Source organism: Balaenoptera borealis (genome assembly GCF_965194805.1).
Source record: "Balaenoptera borealis genome assembly, chromosome: 1".
In the NCBI taxonomy this organism is placed as follows: Eukaryota; Metazoa; Chordata; class Mammalia; order Artiodactyla; family Balaenopteridae; genus Balaenoptera; species Balaenoptera borealis.
This window is the reverse complement of record NC_138860.1, coordinates 37,032,770-37,049,650: the sequence shown is the minus strand read 5'-3', so window position 1 is coordinate 37,049,650 and position 16,881 is coordinate 37,032,770. Positions and strand designations below refer to the sequence as shown.

Genomic DNA, 16,881 nt, shown 5'->3' with positions numbered 1-16,881 from the left:
CAGTGCCCCTTTGGTGGAGACAGGAGCAGGGAAGAGTCTCCAGAGCCTTCGATAGCATTTTCGCCTGTACTCACCTCTAATCTCTGCCCAGAGGCCGCATCTGGAAGATTCTGGTGGACTCTTGGCCTTGACGAGCCCTCCTTGCCTCTCTCCCTCCCTTCTTGTCTTGCCCTTCTAATGGTGTAATGAAAAGAGTCCTGGACTTTTTTAAAACCATGTATACATGTTGTATGATGATCTTAGAATAAGACCCCCCGCATCTCCTTCCAGTTCTGAAATTCCATGCTCCTGCCTACAGTTGGGTTCATGTCTAATTTCCTCTTACTTTGGATAACTATGGACCTTGAAGTAAGAGCTTATTCCCTGGGATCTGTTGGATCCTGAAGAGCTGCATTTTTCCTGGAGCCTGATCCATTCCCAGACAGAAATTTACACCTTAGAGCTGCCTGATTCTGCAGTTCCTTTTCCTGGTGGGTCAAAACAAAATCAGGCAGTCAGCATTTGGTGACTGAATTAAGAAATGAATAAATAAACGATCCTTGCTGCTGGGAAGCCAGCAAAATTTGGAAAATCAGAAAGCTATTTCTCTTCGTTACTAGCGCATGTCACAGGATTTGTTTTTGCAGAACAATGTCAAATATACTTTCCATCTTTGGTCATCCCCCACAGCAGTCCCTAATCTGGGACTCCTCTGAGCTCCCACAGCTTTTCCTTCAAATCTACCTTATCACTGTGTACCCTGCATCAGCATTATTTATGGCTCCCTTACCTCCTCCTCCTTGACCACTAAGTTCCTTGAGGGCAGATTTCCTGTTCTATTCATCATTGTAAACTCTACAGAGGCTAGCACCCAGGAGTGGCAAATCATAGCACGGTCACAATGACAAAGCCCTTTCAAGTTTACAGAATGCTCCCAGACACCCTCCGTTCGGGAGCTTCCAGGGAGAGGTTGGTTAGAGATGATTATCCTTCTTACCAACTAAGAAGAACTGAGGTTCAGAGAGATTCTGTGACTTGATCACAATCAGGCAATAAGCGAATTAAAGTACTGCCTTGAGCCAGTACTCTCTGATAATTTCTTTTTCATAAGTGGATGAATGAATGAATCATTGAATGGATGTCCTAAGAACCGATGAAGTAGGTACAACATGACAATGTCGGGATCCTAGATAAGTTGAAAAGTGGAGAAAACACACCCAGTTCCCCCAGATTCCAGGTGTCCCAAAGCCTTCCCGTGGGGAGGGAAATGGGTGCCACTGCCCGTACTCCTGTGACCGACCAGCTTTTCTCGTCCCATTTCCCTCCCGCAGATTTTGACGGTGTCTGGACCCCCTGAAGGAGGGACCCGAGTGACCATCCATGGCGTGAACCTGGGCCTGGACTTCTCCGAGATCGCCCACCACGTGCAGGTGGCTGGGGTGCCCTGCACGCCTCTGCCGGGGGATTACATCATCGCTGAGCAGTGAGTCCAGTCCACTCTGGCCCACCCTCTTCCCCCCCGGAGCTTCTGGGGGGGTCTCCCCTCTCCCTCCTCTGGGACTTCTCCAGGATCCATCTCCTATATCCCTCCTCCCATGGACCCCACTCCTTGAAGCCTTCCCAGGGCCCTCTCCTAGCCCATCTCCACTCTTAGAATATCCTATTCTGTTTGATTCCCGATTCCCTGGCTCCTCTGGCATCAGGGGTCCCGGTGCAATGCTCCCCCACAGTTGGTCTTCTCCTGCCCACTGGCTAACTGAGCCACTTTCCCAGCCCGTCCATTCTCCTCCTCCTCGCTTTCCCCCGCCCCTCCCCCCGATAGCCCCCATTGGAATGCATCCTGCTCGGTGGGCTGCAGGCAACAATTTGTTTGGCTCATGGGGCTCTGACAGCAGCTTAATCTGAGCAGGGCCTCCGCCAGAGCAAATTCATTTATTTCACTAAGGGAAATGTCAGCTGGAAATTAGAAAATAAGCATGTAGCAGCGGACAGGAGGACGGGGCTCCAGAAGTGACATATGTTCCAATTTGGGGTGTTCATTTGGCAGTGGCGGCCGCTGTGAAGTTGGTGGGCAGGAGGTGGGCATGAAGTTAGGGGGATGCTGGGGGTGGGAGGGTAGAAGGAGTGATGCTTCCCCTCCTATGGAGAAAGGGAGGGGAGCAGCCAGATCTTTCTGCATGATTTATCTTGTAAAATTGGGTCAAGTCACCCTGGTTCCAGTGGGCACACAGCTCTGCAGGGGGTCCTGGGAACGTGACCATGAGCAGGGTTCCTCTCCTGTAGCTCCTCCCCTCACAGCCTCCCCAGAGCCAGCCTTTAGTAACAACCAGAAAAGTTGTTTCTTTTTTTCCAACCGTATGTTGGAAATGTTTCCATTTCCAACCTTAAAAATGACACTTCATCTTTCATCAGCACTTACACTTTCTCATCCATTCTCTTGCTTTTAATTGGTAAGGACTCTGAGAGGTAGACATTGTTATCACCCTTTTACAAAGTAGGAGAGAGTAAAAGACTTGGGAAGTGAAATGACTTCCCCCATTCACTCAGTGCATAAGTGGCCATGGCAGAGTTGGAACTCAAGTCTCCTAACTTTTGGTTCAGGCCTCTTTCCGTTCCCTAACAGCCATGGGGCAAGACTCCTGGGTAAGAGTGGCCTGAAAATTCCATTATCCATCAGCCTGTGGCCTTCTGGGTCAGGGGCCATGATTCCACTGTGGCCAGGGCAGGGTCGGAGTCAGAGGGGTGAGTTCCCCGACTTTGGGGACACCCAGCAGGGGAGAAGAAGGAGCTGCCTGATCCTGCTGACATTCAGATCCTGCAGACCTGACCCTTCACTGACAGCCTTGTCCCTTCAAGGAGTGAATCATAGAGGGAAGACGGGCTGGGTCTACAGGAAAGACATGAGGAAGAGGAAAGGGGGAAATGATATAAGTAGCGCTTCTGAGCTAGAAGAGGAGGGGAAAGCTGTCGGGCTCGTCAAGATCAGATGGCTTTACAGAGCCCAGCGCCCTGCCACACCCAGCTAGACTCTCAGTCACACTGACCCCAGACCCACCTTGGCCTCAAGGAGCTGCCTTGGGCCACTGGACACAGGTCAAGTCTCCAACTTGGTGAGATGCCACAGGACTCCAAAGGAAAGGGTTCGCGGGGGACTGAAGGGTAAGGCTTTGAATTGAGAGGTGTAAATCTTGGGCAGCTGAACATGGAAATCGCATGAGAATTGGGATCCAAGGGTCTTCTAAATCCTGCCTCCTCTACCTGCCAGCCCTGAGACCTTAGCAAACTGTTTGGTCTCTCTAATCTTCATTGGTCCAATGGAAATCATGATCCCTACTGCATGGGTTTTGGGAGAGAATTCAGTAAGATGAAAATGTGAAGACTGTAACGTGCCATAGGAACATAAGGAAATATTGTTCTATTCAATATCTTTGAAATCAAATGCATCACACTCACCCAGGGCCCTGGAGAAGAAAGTTCCAAGAAAAACTAGAAGTGAGGATACAAAAGGAGCCTGGGGAGGTGAATGGTTGCCAGGGGTCCCTACCAAGGCCAGCAGTCACCCTAGAAAACCAGCCCCGTCATCTCCTCAGGCGCGGGGCAGGCAGGAGGCAGCAGGCACGTTCCTCACCTTGCCTGCACGCAGCCCTGGTTTCCAGCCGTGCCAGGCTCATTACTGAGAGTTTGTTAACATCATTAAAGCCTCCATCTTGGGCAGTGAGCAGCAGGCACAATCATTATCGATATCTGTGAGAGATGGATTTGGCTAAATGGGCCCAGTGCAGAGTCCCGGGCACGGGCAGGATTAGCGGGCACAGTAATGACTCACCATATGCTTGTGCCGTGCCATCTATCAGTCAGCAATTAGGTTAATGTTGGTTAAAGGGCCCCGCTTAGTCTTGCAATCAGTGCCCCACAGGTCTGTGGAGGGCCAGATGATTCCATCACAGGATGTTTCCTGGGTGATGAGATGTGGGTTGAGGCTGCAGCTCAGCCCTGCCTGGGACAGGGGCTGTGTATGAGATGGACTCAGCTTGGGTCCTCAGACCCCCTCCCTCTCATCTGCTGCACCTACGAACTCAACCATGTCTTGATGGATGTTAGATGCTTGTGCTCCCCACCCCAAGGATGCACACTCACGGGGAGAAAGGCACCATCTTTGCCAATCTATGGGAGGTGGTGCGGTGTGAGGCGAGGGCACCCGGCTGGGTGCCCGGAGCTCAGCTATTGATGAGCTATGTGACTTTGGGCAAGTCTCTTTGCTCCCTGATCCTCAAATGTCTCATCTGGAAATGGGTATGTAGAAATGGACCTCTACAATCACTTCTATGGCCCTAGGATGTCAGAAGCAATAACTTCTATGCCCTATGCAATCTGCAACTCCCACCATTAGAAAGCTTATCGGTGGCACTATTGTGAATCCAGAAGCTCCTGTCCAGCAGGAGGAGTCAAGCCTCCCAATGTTGAAGCTAAATAACGATTAGAGAGTTATTTAGTCTAACTTCTCATTTTACAAGGAGAAACTTTAGGCATCCCCAGCTGTTGTCTCCTGATAATACACAGGGAGCCTAAAGCTACCAGGGACACCGAGAAGAGGCAGGAGGCCCCTAGAAGTCAAACCACAGGAACTTTGCTGACCTGTAAGGCCTGAATGAGGAAGTGGTGCCCACACCGCTGCCTGTGGTCATCTCCAACCAGGGAGGGACGGGGCGCAGGTGGTTATGTCTCAGAGTCTTAGGAACCCAGACAGGTCTACCCTACCTCCCCTTCCTCCAGCCCCAGCCCCCCAACAACCACCTCACCTCCATCCTGGCACGGCCACCATGTCCATCCTGTCCCTTCCACAAAAGACACAGAGAGAATTCCACTGATTCTAGGGTCAGTAGAGTGGAATGGTCAAAGGCATGAGCTTCGGAGCCAGGCTGACCTGGATTTGAATCATGGCTCTGCCACTTCCCAGCACTATGGCCACAGATGAGTCACTTGGCTTCTGAGCCTTGGCTTCCTTGTCTATAAACATGGAGACAGTAAGACCCACCCTGTAGGATGCCTGAGGATGACACAGGATCCTCTCTGGTCCAGTGCCTGCCACACACAGCTCAACAAATTGTAGCTCGTGTTATTGTTGAGGTACAGAATCTGCTTTGGCCTGACCCTCATTTCTCAATATAACCCTCTCCACTCCCTATAGCTGCCCTTGCTTCTTACTTTAACCCTCTATCTTCTTGAGCTCGGAGAACAAATGCCAATAACAGATACACTCAAGGAGGCCTCTCCATCCTTCGCTGCAAGCACTGGGTCCCAGGAATAAAAAGGAAGAAGAGTTAGAGGTCATTAGAATTCTTCCACGATGTGGTCTGAGTCCTCAGGACTCTCACCAGCTCTTAGACTTACCAACCCAGACCATTCTACAGTCCACTGCCGACTCCTGCTCCTCTCCCACTCACTGGATGAAGTAGAACCGCATTCCACCAGCGGGGAAAGGAGTCAGCTGCAGTGCCAAGGAAGGGAACCCGTGGTTCAGCTCTAGGGCCTCCCTGCAGCCTAGCTCCTGGGCCCCTGCATCATACCCTTCCAGGAGGGACATTGAGAGCCAACTGCAGGCATTCAGCCTTGGGCACTTGGGCAGTGCCATCTCCCATCCACCCTCTTCTCCCACGTGCTTGACATGCAAAGCTCATCTTTTGGGCCACAAACCCTGAGCAAGAAAATGTTCTAGAAAAGACAGTGTGCCAAGACGCCCCAGACAGCTGAACAGGCCATTCTAGCCTTCTCCTCTCCTAGACAGGCCTCAGGAGGAGCAAATATGCCTATGCCCTTTACGTGTTCTCATGTTTCCTCTTTCCATGACTTCAAGCCTGCCATGATTTGCTCCTGCTTTTCCTCTCGAGGGTGGCTCCAGCACAGTGGCCAAGGGGGGTGAGTGAGGGACAAGAAAGCACTGATTAGAAGAGAGAGACAGAGACTTATCTGCTGCCTCCTCTTCTTCACTCCCCATACCCCCAGTAGAGAGCCGATAATCCTCTGATGCTCCTTGAGAGCCCGGAGCACTGTGACAGGATGACAGGGGCCCCAAACAGGAGCAGGCGCTGGGGCCCAGGAAGCAGGATGGGAGAGTTGTTACTCCAAGCAGGTAGCAGCATGGAAATAACCCCACGTAGTACCTTAAATTAAGCTTCTCAAATGCTCCGCTAATGAGGTTTAAGGAGACGGTTACGTGTAAAATACTAATTGATCATCACTATCATCTTTACTGTGGGTTCATAATTTATTTATTCACAGAGAAAGGGAAAGGAGAACATCCTTTGACGTGCACTCAGTACTTTCTTGTCGAACCTAATATGCTAAACGTAATAAGACAGTCATTGTATGTTAAGTAAATATTCACCAGGAGTGAAAGTACTTATTTGGGATTAACTGTTATGAAGGAGCTGGAGATCGTTGGCATGCCGTGTGTGTGAGCACGCCATGTATTTGTTTAATGCAAGTTTTATTACATCAAAATGAAATCTCTGTTTAGTTACCTTCCTTCCTAGAGAAGTTGTTGAGATAAGCATCCTCCGTTAAACGCGGATCTTCCCCACCGTGCCTGGGTAATGCTGGGGGTTAGTGGAGGGGAGTTCTGTTTTTCTGCCTCCCCACCAAACCAACCTTCCAAGGGCACCAGACTGCTCAGACTGAACTCTTAAATGGCATTGAGAAGAAAAGAAAAGCCTTCCATCTGTCCCCTGGGTTCCTTTTTGCTGAGCCTGGTGGAGCCCTTTCCCACCCATCCCATGCCTTAAAATTCCAGGCAAGAGATCCCCCCAAGAATCTGATTTCTTCAGTTCCTCCCATATCCTCCAGCTGCCCACTCTTTCTAGAGTCTGCTGTGGCTAAGGCAACCCGTCTGTAAATGTGCTTGTTATAACTTATCTCAGGCACCAGGGAAGCCCTCACTGGGGGTATCAAGCTGCACATCACGAGAGAGAGTGCCTCACCACCCCCCACCCCGTTCTCCAGCTCTCCTGTTGATGTGAGACATGACTTCCAACCCCAGGGGTGGTTCACTGCCTCGCCCACCAGCTCCGTGAGCTCAGCCCTTGATTAAGTGGGAGTCCAGTTTCGATTGCTGTCCTAATGAACTCATCCACCTCCCACCCCCTCGCCTGCTGCCACTGGATGCCGCTCCTCCCATTCAGCTGGGAGCTCCCGGTTTGGGGAACTCACTATCTCACCAGATTATCTGTTCCCTCACTGCAGGAAACAAACCACAATTGAATCAGCTTGGCAAATCAGTCCTCACTCCCTCTTCTCGGGAGTGTTGCAGTGTTGGCTTGTCACAAAGAGCACTAAATTACTGCCCCTAGATCTCTGTTGAACATTAGGTTTATTCCACAAATATTGGGTTGATACCCAATGCTAAGCCCTGCGCTAGGCACTGGGGACTACAGGCTTGCTCATAGAAATAGGCAGCATAGCGTTTCGAGGGCTTTAGAGATGAGCTCATCCAACCTCTCATTGTACCGATGAGAGACTAAAGCCCAGAGAGGGAAAGTACTTTACCCAAGGTCACACAGCCACATGGTTGAGCAAGCTGAGTCTTGGTCCAGCACTATTGTAAGACTGTGATGAGTCATTCACTGTGACTATGACGGGGTGAGCAAGCTGGGGCAGGGATGCAGCTCTCCCCAAGTCTCTCATGGAAAGGTTTGCTCTCTCCTCAGGATCGTTTGTGAGATGGGCCATGCCCTTGTGGGGACCACCTCTGGGCCCGTGCGCCTGTGCATTGGAGAGTGTAAGCCAGAGTTCATGACCAAATCCCATCAACAGTACACATTTGTGGTGAGTATTGGGTCTAGTGCTGAGCTACGGGCTTCTAGCAAGGGCACATTTCTGCTCCAGACTTCTCCCAGGAAAGTCCCACCCACCCCTCTCCCAAGCCGGCACCTCCAGGCTTCTCGCAGATGGAGTAGGAGACCAGAAAAGGGAAAGCCTGTCTTTCCTGGGTGGGTCAAGTGCATGACCAACAACACTTTGGAGATTTTGGTGTCCCAGAGAGCCACAGGTCAGAGTTCTAAATAAGCAAAATCAGGCCTTTCTTAGAAAGTGGATCCTAGACGCAGGGTGGGGAGGGGCTGCCCTTTGTCCCGCCAATGTGATGTCTCTGTCTAATTCCAGCCTAATGAGGACAGATCGTCTGAGGGACCTAATTAAAAAGGCCTATATTTATCCACACGCTTTGTTTTCTGCCAAGGATATTTAAGTGGGAGTTTAGAGGAGCCATTTGAAATCCTGCAGGAACGCATGTCTGTGTGCGGGACCATGGGAGTGGGATGTACGAGTGAGCTGCTCTGTGTGTTGGTGTGGTTACACACACATATGCACACACTCAGCCCTGGAAACCCTTCTTCCCACCCAAGCAACAGATGGTGGAATCACAAAGGCTTTATTTTCTCTTGCTGAACAACCTGCTTCTTGGGCCCCAAAGTCCCTTTTCTGACACCTAACCAACATTGCCATATCAAGTTCTTCATTAAAAAGTGTTAACACCGGGCTTCCCTGGTGGCGCAGTGGTTGAGAGTCTGCCTGCCAGTGCAGGGGACACGGGTTCGAGCCCTGGTCTGGGAAGATCCCACATGCCGCGGAGCAACTGGTCCCGTGAGCCACAATTGCTGAGCCTGCGCGTCTGGAGCCTGTGCTCCGCAACATGAGAGGCCGCGATAGTGAGAGGCCCGCGCACCGCGATGAAGAGTGGCCCCCGCTTGCCGCAACTGGAGAAGGCCCTCTCACAGAAACGAAGACCCAACACAGCCATAAATCAATAAATAAATTAATTAAAAAAAAAAAAAGTGTTAACACCAGCGGAGGGGGTCAAACCAGCCTTGCTCAGAGTATTGAAAAATTATTTGACCACAAAATTCTCTTCTCTCTAAAGCACTTTACTGCTTGTTTTAGGTTTTCCAGTCTCCGCCTTCTTATCTCAGCACCTCCACCTTTTCCTTGTACCAGTCTTCTCTCAGATGGGAGGGTACCATGGCCTATATGCAGCCCACCTACCCCATCTCCTGTGCAGGACAGACAGGGTCTTGTGTGAGAAGCAAACCCAGAAAGACTGGATGGAGAGAGCTGTAGAGTGTCAGAGCTGGGAGGGCTTTAGAGATCATGTAGCCCACCCTCCTGTCTTGACAGAGGAGGGAACAAAAGCCCAGAGTGATCCAGAAACTTGCTTCAGGGCCCATCACTAGTGAGTAGCTAATGTGGACTAGAGTTCATGCCTGTGTAGGTGCTCAGTTAAATGCACTTTCCACTCCACTCCGCTGCTCGCTAGGCAGGAGCAATTTCTTTCTGATGCATTTTAGGCCAGATGACATTTCTTTTAGGCTTCAGGCTTAATTTTACAATTTAGTGAGCTTACTAGAAAATCCCAGCCAACGATGGGCCATCCTCCTGGTGAAGGTCAGGGAAGACACATCTAACATTTACTGACAGGTCTCTGCACCAGGCACCCTGTTGTGCCCTTATCTTGCTTAGGGAGGGACGGAAGGACACGAGCCTGGGCCATTAATGGATCCTTTTGGTGGCCCAATCCAGGCAGGGATCCTTTATTCAGCCCTAACGATTTTGTGCCAAAAAAATCAGTATGCGCTCCAGATAGAGAAGCATTTTCAAATTGTTCTCAATTTGCAGACTAATTGATAGATTAGTCAGTGTCATCTCTGCCTTCCCATCAGTGTTATGAGCATAAGACTCCCAGGGGAGTTAATTAATTGCAAAACGTGGCCCTTCTGCCTTCCCTGGATATGCCTGGAGCCTCTTCTTAGAAAGGGTCTCAGCTCTAGGGTAGGCAGAGAGTGTTTGGGATTAGAAAGGGTTCACTCTGAGTGTGGACACAGTCCCTCCTTCTGTCTTTAAGTCTAGTCTGGGTTTCTCCCTTTGGGTAAAACCTGAGCTGTGATCATTTCTCTGCTTCCTCCCAAAGAACCCTTCCGTGTTGTCACTCAACCCCATCCGAGGGCCAGAGTCCGGAGGCACCATGGTGACCATCACGGGCCATTACCTTGGGGCTGGGAGCAGCGTGGCCGTTTACCTGGGCAACCAGACCTGCGAGTTCTATGGGTGAGATGGGCTCGAAGGAGCACTAGGAGACTGTACACGTGAGGCCTGTGCACACATGTTCCTGTGCATGTTCACATATGTGCCTGCCCCATCCTCTCCATGTTATGTGTCATGTCCTGGGCCCAAACACCATTCCAGTCACTGTAAGAAATATATACCACTAGTCAATTTGTATCATGAGTATCATAGGGGCTAAATACTTCTACAAATATTTAGAAGTGAGGACCATAAGAACTGCTGATGAGGGAGGTTCCCAGGAGCTCTCAGTCACCACCAGGATCAAGCATTCATTTTGTCCCCACCATGGTGACTTGAGAAACATGGAGATTGCATGGCCTCTGTCCTCTGCAATCCTCAGGGCATCTCTTATGTGCTAAAAATTGAACACCTACTATTTGTCAGATATTCCGATGAAGCCCTGGGGATGTACAGAATCTAGAGAGAATTCTGAAAGGACCCCTGGATAAGAACCCAACTTGCCCAGTAAATCTCCTCCCTGGACCATAAACTGCCTGAGGGCAAGGACTGGATATTTGCTTCTCTGCATAGTAGGTGCTCAATTTATTAACTGACTGACCAGACACTAAGCACTGGCTAAATAGTCATGGTCTAGATAAATCCAGAAAAGAGGAGTTCCCCCAAAGCCCAAGGAGCCCTGCCCCTGCCCCACCTTCTCTAATCCCCTTCTCCAGTTGGCTCCCTCCCTAATCCAACTGGAGTGGGATCTCAGGTAAAAAGAAGCACTGATACACACTGCTAAGGGATGTTCCCTAGTCTAGAGTATAAAAGGACAGAAGAACATTCCTGGGCCATACCCCCCAACCGGGGAAAACCCCTTCTCAGGCCAGAGGCTGCCCCTCTTGCCCATGCCTTTGCTCACGACCCTCCTGCGGTCTCCCTGTAGGCGATCAATGAATGAGATCGTGTGTGTCTCACCCCCGTCGTCCAATGGGCTGGGGCCCGTCCCTGTCTCTGTGAGTGTCGACCGAGCCCGTGTGGACAACAACCTGCAGTTCGAGTACATAGATGACCCCCGGGTGCAGCGCATTGAGCCTGAGTGGAGTATCGCCAGGTGAGGCAGAGCGGGTGGGGACACACCCAGCCGCCGTGCAACCTAATCCCTTCTGCCCAAGTGCAGCTCCTGTGAGGATCCTAGGGGGGCAAGTGGTAGCAGTTTGAGAGGGTTTTTCACCTAACCCAGACTCTGCTTGTTCCCAGTGGCCACACACCCCTGACCATCACAGGCTTCAACCTGGATGTCATTCAGGAGCCAAGGATCCGAGTCAAGTTTAATGGCAAAGAATCTGTCAATGTGAGTAACCACGGGTCCCCCTGATCTGCAGGAAACAAGGCTGTGTCTGTGTTTTGCAGTGTGATAAGGTCTGTGTTAGGCACTGGGATATTCGACCACCAGAGAAGAGTCCAGAATCATGGCCCCAAACACCTGGGCCTCACAATGATTTTTATAATTACAGTATAATCATTTCTTGTCAGAAGGTGATGTCATGAGTGTATAAACATACTGGCTTCTGAGCTTAAGATATGGTGCAAAAGGGCTCTTGTTTTCTGCCATGTTCACTTTGAGGTCTGATAAGAGGTAGTGTGAGAGGGGGAAGAAATTCTGGATCCAGATTCAGACATCTGTGAATTGGAAACAAAACACCGCCATCTATTAGCTCTACAACCATGATCAAGTCGTTTAACGTCTCTGATCCTCCCTTCCCTGGCTAGAAATGCTGATGATAAGACTTGCCTCGCAGATTTGTAACCTGCCACTAGGCTGGCACCTGATAAATGTTAGTCACTGCATGCAGATAATTCCATCCTGGTTGCTAAGATGATCAAGCTGAACATTTCACTTTATTCCCTGTGCAGACCCATGTAATTTAATTTTTTTCCACTATGGATTTTTGTGATGTTAAAAAGTTCTCCATCATAAGAGCAGAATGTCTGCTATGTTGTTATAAATTTTTTAGTTCGTTCTACTGGCTCCATCTTACTCTTTTCAGTCAATATTTTCTGAAACGTTATTGTATTCATAATTATAGTCCAGGAGATGCTATTATGGCCATTATTGTTCATATGAATTACTGCTTTGACCTTCTGGGGATTGACGAGGCTGAGATGGAGACGGAGATGGGCAAGATGGTGTTGGATCTACCCTCTTATCCCTGACACATTCCCAGCATGCTTGAGGCTTCCCGAGGAAACAGAGAAATACAGAAAATGACAGGCTGCCAGAAGGCTAGATCTGGAAAGGTCTCAGGGATGATCTGGTCCAAACTTCTCACGGTATATCTTAGAAAACAAAGGCCAGAAAGGAGTAATGACTTGCCCCCAATCATGAAGGTGGCTGGTGGCAGGACCAAGCTAGATCCCAAACATCTGACTCTTCGTAACTAGACCACGTGAGATGATGGTGGGCTTGACATTCCATCATGCCAGAGACGTGGAGACACCTGTATCACACCTCCAGTGACCCACTGTGGTCACAGCTCTTTGGGCTAGAAGAGCACACAACTCCAGATCCCAACATAGAGCCCGATCCACGAGTAAAAGAGCTGTGCCCCCGCCCCACTTCCAGACCGAGGCTCAGTGTTCCCAGGCTGCCTCCATCTGTTTGCTGTCTCTAGGAGTTGGCCAGCCTGGCGAGGGGCAGCCCCTCCAGGACCAGCAGGACCCCAGAGGTTAAAGCCTCAGAACACAGAAAATAAAAGACATGGTTAATCTAGTACAGAGGGAATTTTGGAGGATGAGTGCATGACTGACAAGATTATAACCTCCAAAGGCTGCAGCATTAGTCCCCGGGAAGCTATTTGAAGAGAAGACTGGGCTGGGCAGGCCTCCCCACACCTGGCAGCCTTCTGAGAAGGCTTGGGTCCTGAGCATCCTGTGCGCCCGCCAGGACACGTTGGCAGCCCCAGGCAGGAACCTCCCCAGCAGTTCTCCCAGCCCACCCACCAGGACCTCAGTGCTTCAAGGAGTTAAGAAACAGCTCCTGCCTCTCGAGCTTTGGGGGCCCTGAGCTCCAACAGGGACCTGCCTGGAGCCTGCAGGCTGGCAGGCAGCCTGGAGGAAAGGCCTGGGTGTGCAGGTTTCCACCAAGCCGGGCCCCAGCATGGGAGGCCCGTAAACTCCACCCGATGCCCTCTCTTTCAGGAGTGGTAAGAAAGAGCCATGTTGCCCCTGAAGCCCTGCTTGGGCTCCACGTCATCCTCAGTCCCCGGGGGCTACCCCCTGCCTTTGGGTTTGGAAGCAGCCCAAGTGAGAAGGGCCGAAGCGAAGGCCGCAAAACCCAAAGGAATGTTTAGCAAAGTGCCGATGCAGCGCTGGGCAGAGAGCAAACGGAGGCTGTTTGTCTGGGGGTGATTTGCTCATTCACAGAGGAGTCCCGTCCAGGGGCACTGGAGTGAGCAGGGAGGAAGATTGGGGCGGGGGGGGGGGGCGGCACAGGGAAGCGGTGCTTGGGCTGGGGGTCTGCCCTGCGGAGCCCAGAGAGGGGACTCCCAGCTCAACTCTGCCTGTTTGACCGCACCACCATTTTCCTCATGCCAGGCTGTCCCCAGCTGGAACGTGAAAGGGACATTAGGTTCACAAGGGGCTGTTGAAGCATGAGCTGAAAAGGGTGGGGATGGGTACTGACCTCCAACACGGCACGAAGCCCTCAGTGAGCTGTTGGTTTAAACTCTTCAACTCCCTCTGGAAAGGGAGGGTTAAGACTTGGAGCTCTGACATAATTTCTATGCAAGCGTCAGCTTTTTTTTTGCAATTTCACACACGATCTTGTTTTCCGAACATGAAGCCTGGGTATGTGTATGTTGGCCAGACACGCAACATGTGCGGACCTGCCAGGACAGTGTGTACTTGAGCAGGGTTCTCACAGATGCCCTTGGCTGTTGCTGGGACACCGTGTCCCAGAGCCAAAACTGAGCCGTGCAGGGCGAGACAGGAGGAGGTGGGGAGGGGTCCAGGTTTTCTTCCCAGACCACACGGGGTCCTAGAGCGCTTTCTTCAATCTGGCTGCTGCCTTGGGAAGCCCGCAAACTAAACCACCAGAGGAGAGAATGGCACCACACATGCCACGTGGGGCCAGCTCAGCTAGGATGTTATTTGGGAGATGAGGGTCCACCAAGGAAGAAAGGACATTATGAACTCAGTGTCAATACCAAGGTTATATCCCCCGTGGAGAGTTAGGGGGCACTCGGTTGGAGAAGAGAGAGATCCGGACTAGAACATTTAAGGAGGTGAAGGATCCTTTTCATCCATCAGTGTTTTCAATAAACATTAACTGACCACCTACTATGTGCTCCTCTCACACAACTTCCTTCTTTCCATCACACATACACACACACATGAGCAGGAGACTGCTTCTGTCCTACTTTTTCCGCAAACATCCATGCTCCCTCATCCCCAGGACTTTGCTGCTGTTCTCTCTGCCAGGGACTTGGTCCCTTACCATCCCCCCTGTCTGGGTAAGTCCTACACATTCTTCAGATTAAATTTCATTCATCTCTTCCAAAGGAAAGCTCCCATGAGTCACCCTCACCCTGCCTCAGGCCATGCACGCATACGCACAAACACAGGCTCGTGCACACACACAGACACCCGCACGTTTCTCACCTCCATCCATGCATTTAACAGTGCTGGTGCCCCTCCTGTGCTCCAGGTCCTCTGCCAGGACTGCACTGTAATGCTTGTCGAATCATTTGTCTCCCCCATAGACTGTGACTGTTTCACGGATGGCCCAACTACTGGCACCGTTCCTGGCACAAAGTAGGTGCTCACTCAGTGTTGGTGAATGAATAAATGAAGTTAAAACACACCCCTCCCTGCCAAAAAAGAAAAAAAAAACAATTTCACAGCCCTTTTCCTCAAGCAAGTAGCCCACTGGAGACCGGCCAAAATAAGCAAAGGGTGGGAGGGCGGCAGTGTGACCCCCTCCATCACCTGCTGAGTGTTTGAACGCCGTGCTCTTGGGCCCTTTAGGTGTGCAAAGTTGTGAACACCACCACCCTGACCTGCCTGGCACCCTCTCTGACCACGGACTACCGGCCCGGCCTGGACACCGTGGAACGGCCAGACGAGTTTGGATTCGTCTTTAACAATGTCCAGTCCTTGCTGATTTACAACGACACCAAGTTCATCTACTACCCCAACCCGACCTTTGAACTGCTCAGCCCCACTGGGGTCTTGGATCAAAAGCCGGGATCCCCCATCATTCTGAAGGTAGGAGGGTGAGATGGCTGCCTGCCACACGCAGGGGTGGCCGGAGCACCCCTCTCCTGGCCTGACCCCCCTTTGATGCACATGGGCTCACATGGCTGTCATCTCCCTGTGAAGGGAGCTTGGTTATAGATATCGACCCACTGAGTGACATACCTTGCACTTGGGATTCTCAAGGAACACCGTAGAGTATTTCCGTGTGTCCTTCTGAGCTTTGGGACCTAAAAGTCCTGCAGTGCACTGGAAGCAACGATGTCCTTTATTGACCCCATCCGTGACCGCAGTAACTGCCCTCAAATGTGAAGAGGTCACGGTCCCCTGGTGCCATCCTTCCAGGTGTGTGTTACTCCACCACTTTCACTTCTATCCCCTGCGTCCTCCCCCAAACTTTCACTTGTTTACTGTTTGGTCTCCCCTTCCTTTCTCTTTACCACTCTCTTCCTCCCTTTCATTCTCTCTTCCCTTTGTTTTCTCTTTTTCTGTCTAAATTGTGGCTGTTAGAAGTCCTCTCCAAAAACTTACCATGGAGTCACTCATTGGTTTTTGCATTGCTGCCCTTACCCCGCCTCTTTAATCTCTTTTTATTTTTATTTATTTATTTATTTATTTTGTTCATCAACATTAGAATATATTTTGCATTTATATAATAAAATATAGAAGACAATAAAAATAAGTGAGCATTGCTACAAGCAACAACAGAAATAAAACTCATGAGCAATATTCAGCAAAACAAGGCAGACATAAAATGCTATACACTGTATGGTTTCTTTTTAAAAAATTCAAAACTGGGCAAAACAAATTTATGGTGAAGATAATGGTTACCTTGGGGGCAGAAAGCAGGGGTCATGATGAGGAAATGGTATAAGGAAGGCTTCCAAGGTCCTGGGAAAGTTCTGTTTCTTGATCTGAGTAGTGGTAATACTAGTGGGAGTTCAGATAACTCACATAAGTCATAAGTTTATAGTTAAACTTATGACTTATGCACTTTTCTCTATATTATAACTTACTAAGAAAGCTAAGACAAAAGCCTTATTTAGTTCATTAAGATCAACAGTAGGCAAAGAATTATTGAATATTATTTTAGACACCTACAAAGTTCAAGGAACTGTCTTAGGTGATCAAAGATTCCAAGTCCATTCCACTATCAAATTTTTTTTTCTTATTACTCATCCATTTTATACACATCAGTGAATAAATGTCAATCCCAATCTCCCAATTCATCACACCACCACCTCCACCCCCGCCGCTTTCCCCCTTGGTGTCCATATATTTTTTCTGTATTTCTGTGTCTCAATTTCTGCTTGGCAAACCAGTTCATCTGTACCACTTTCTAGGTTCCACATACATGTGTTAATATACGATATTTGTTTTTCTCTTTCTGACTTACTTCACTCTGTATGACAGTCTCTAGATCCATCCACGTCTCTACAAATGACCCAATTTTGTTCCTTTTAATAGCGGAGTAATATTCCATTGTATATATGTACCACATCTTCTTTATCTATTTGTCTGTTGATGGGCATTTAGGTTGCTTCCATGACCTGGCTATTGTAAATAGTGCTGCATTGAACATTGGGGTGCATG

The 16,881-nt window shown here is 49.9% G+C and overlaps 1 protein-coding gene and 1 long non-coding RNA gene across 4 annotated transcripts in view; one reads left to right on the top strand and one right to left on the bottom strand.

Annotated features, from left to right (window-relative positions):
* Positions 1 to 15,053, bottom strand: part of LOC309634658 — a 31,324-nt gene extending 16,271 nt beyond the window's left edge. For all 3 annotated transcript variants that reach the window (XR_014248284.1, XR_014248285.1, XR_014248286.1), the window contains exon 1: positions 13,718 to 15,053. This is a non-coding gene — a long non-coding RNA (uncharacterized lncRNA). The remainder of the gene's footprint in view (positions 1 to 13,717) is intronic.
* Positions 1 to 16,881, top strand: part of PLXNA2 (plexin A2) — a 213,755-nt gene that overhangs the window by 172,761 nt on the left and 24,113 nt on the right. The window contains exons 13-18 of the mRNA XM_082363346.1: positions 1,311 to 1,462; positions 7,683 to 7,800; positions 9,938 to 10,074; positions 10,979 to 11,146; positions 11,293 to 11,386; positions 15,061 to 15,300. Coding sequence (XP_082219472.1) covers positions 1,311 to 1,462; positions 7,683 to 7,800; positions 9,938 to 10,074; positions 10,979 to 11,146; positions 11,293 to 11,386; positions 15,061 to 15,300 — 909 coding nt within the window. The remainder of the gene's footprint in view (positions 1 to 1,310; positions 1,463 to 7,682; positions 7,801 to 9,937; positions 10,075 to 10,978; positions 11,147 to 11,292; positions 11,387 to 15,060; positions 15,301 to 16,881) is intronic.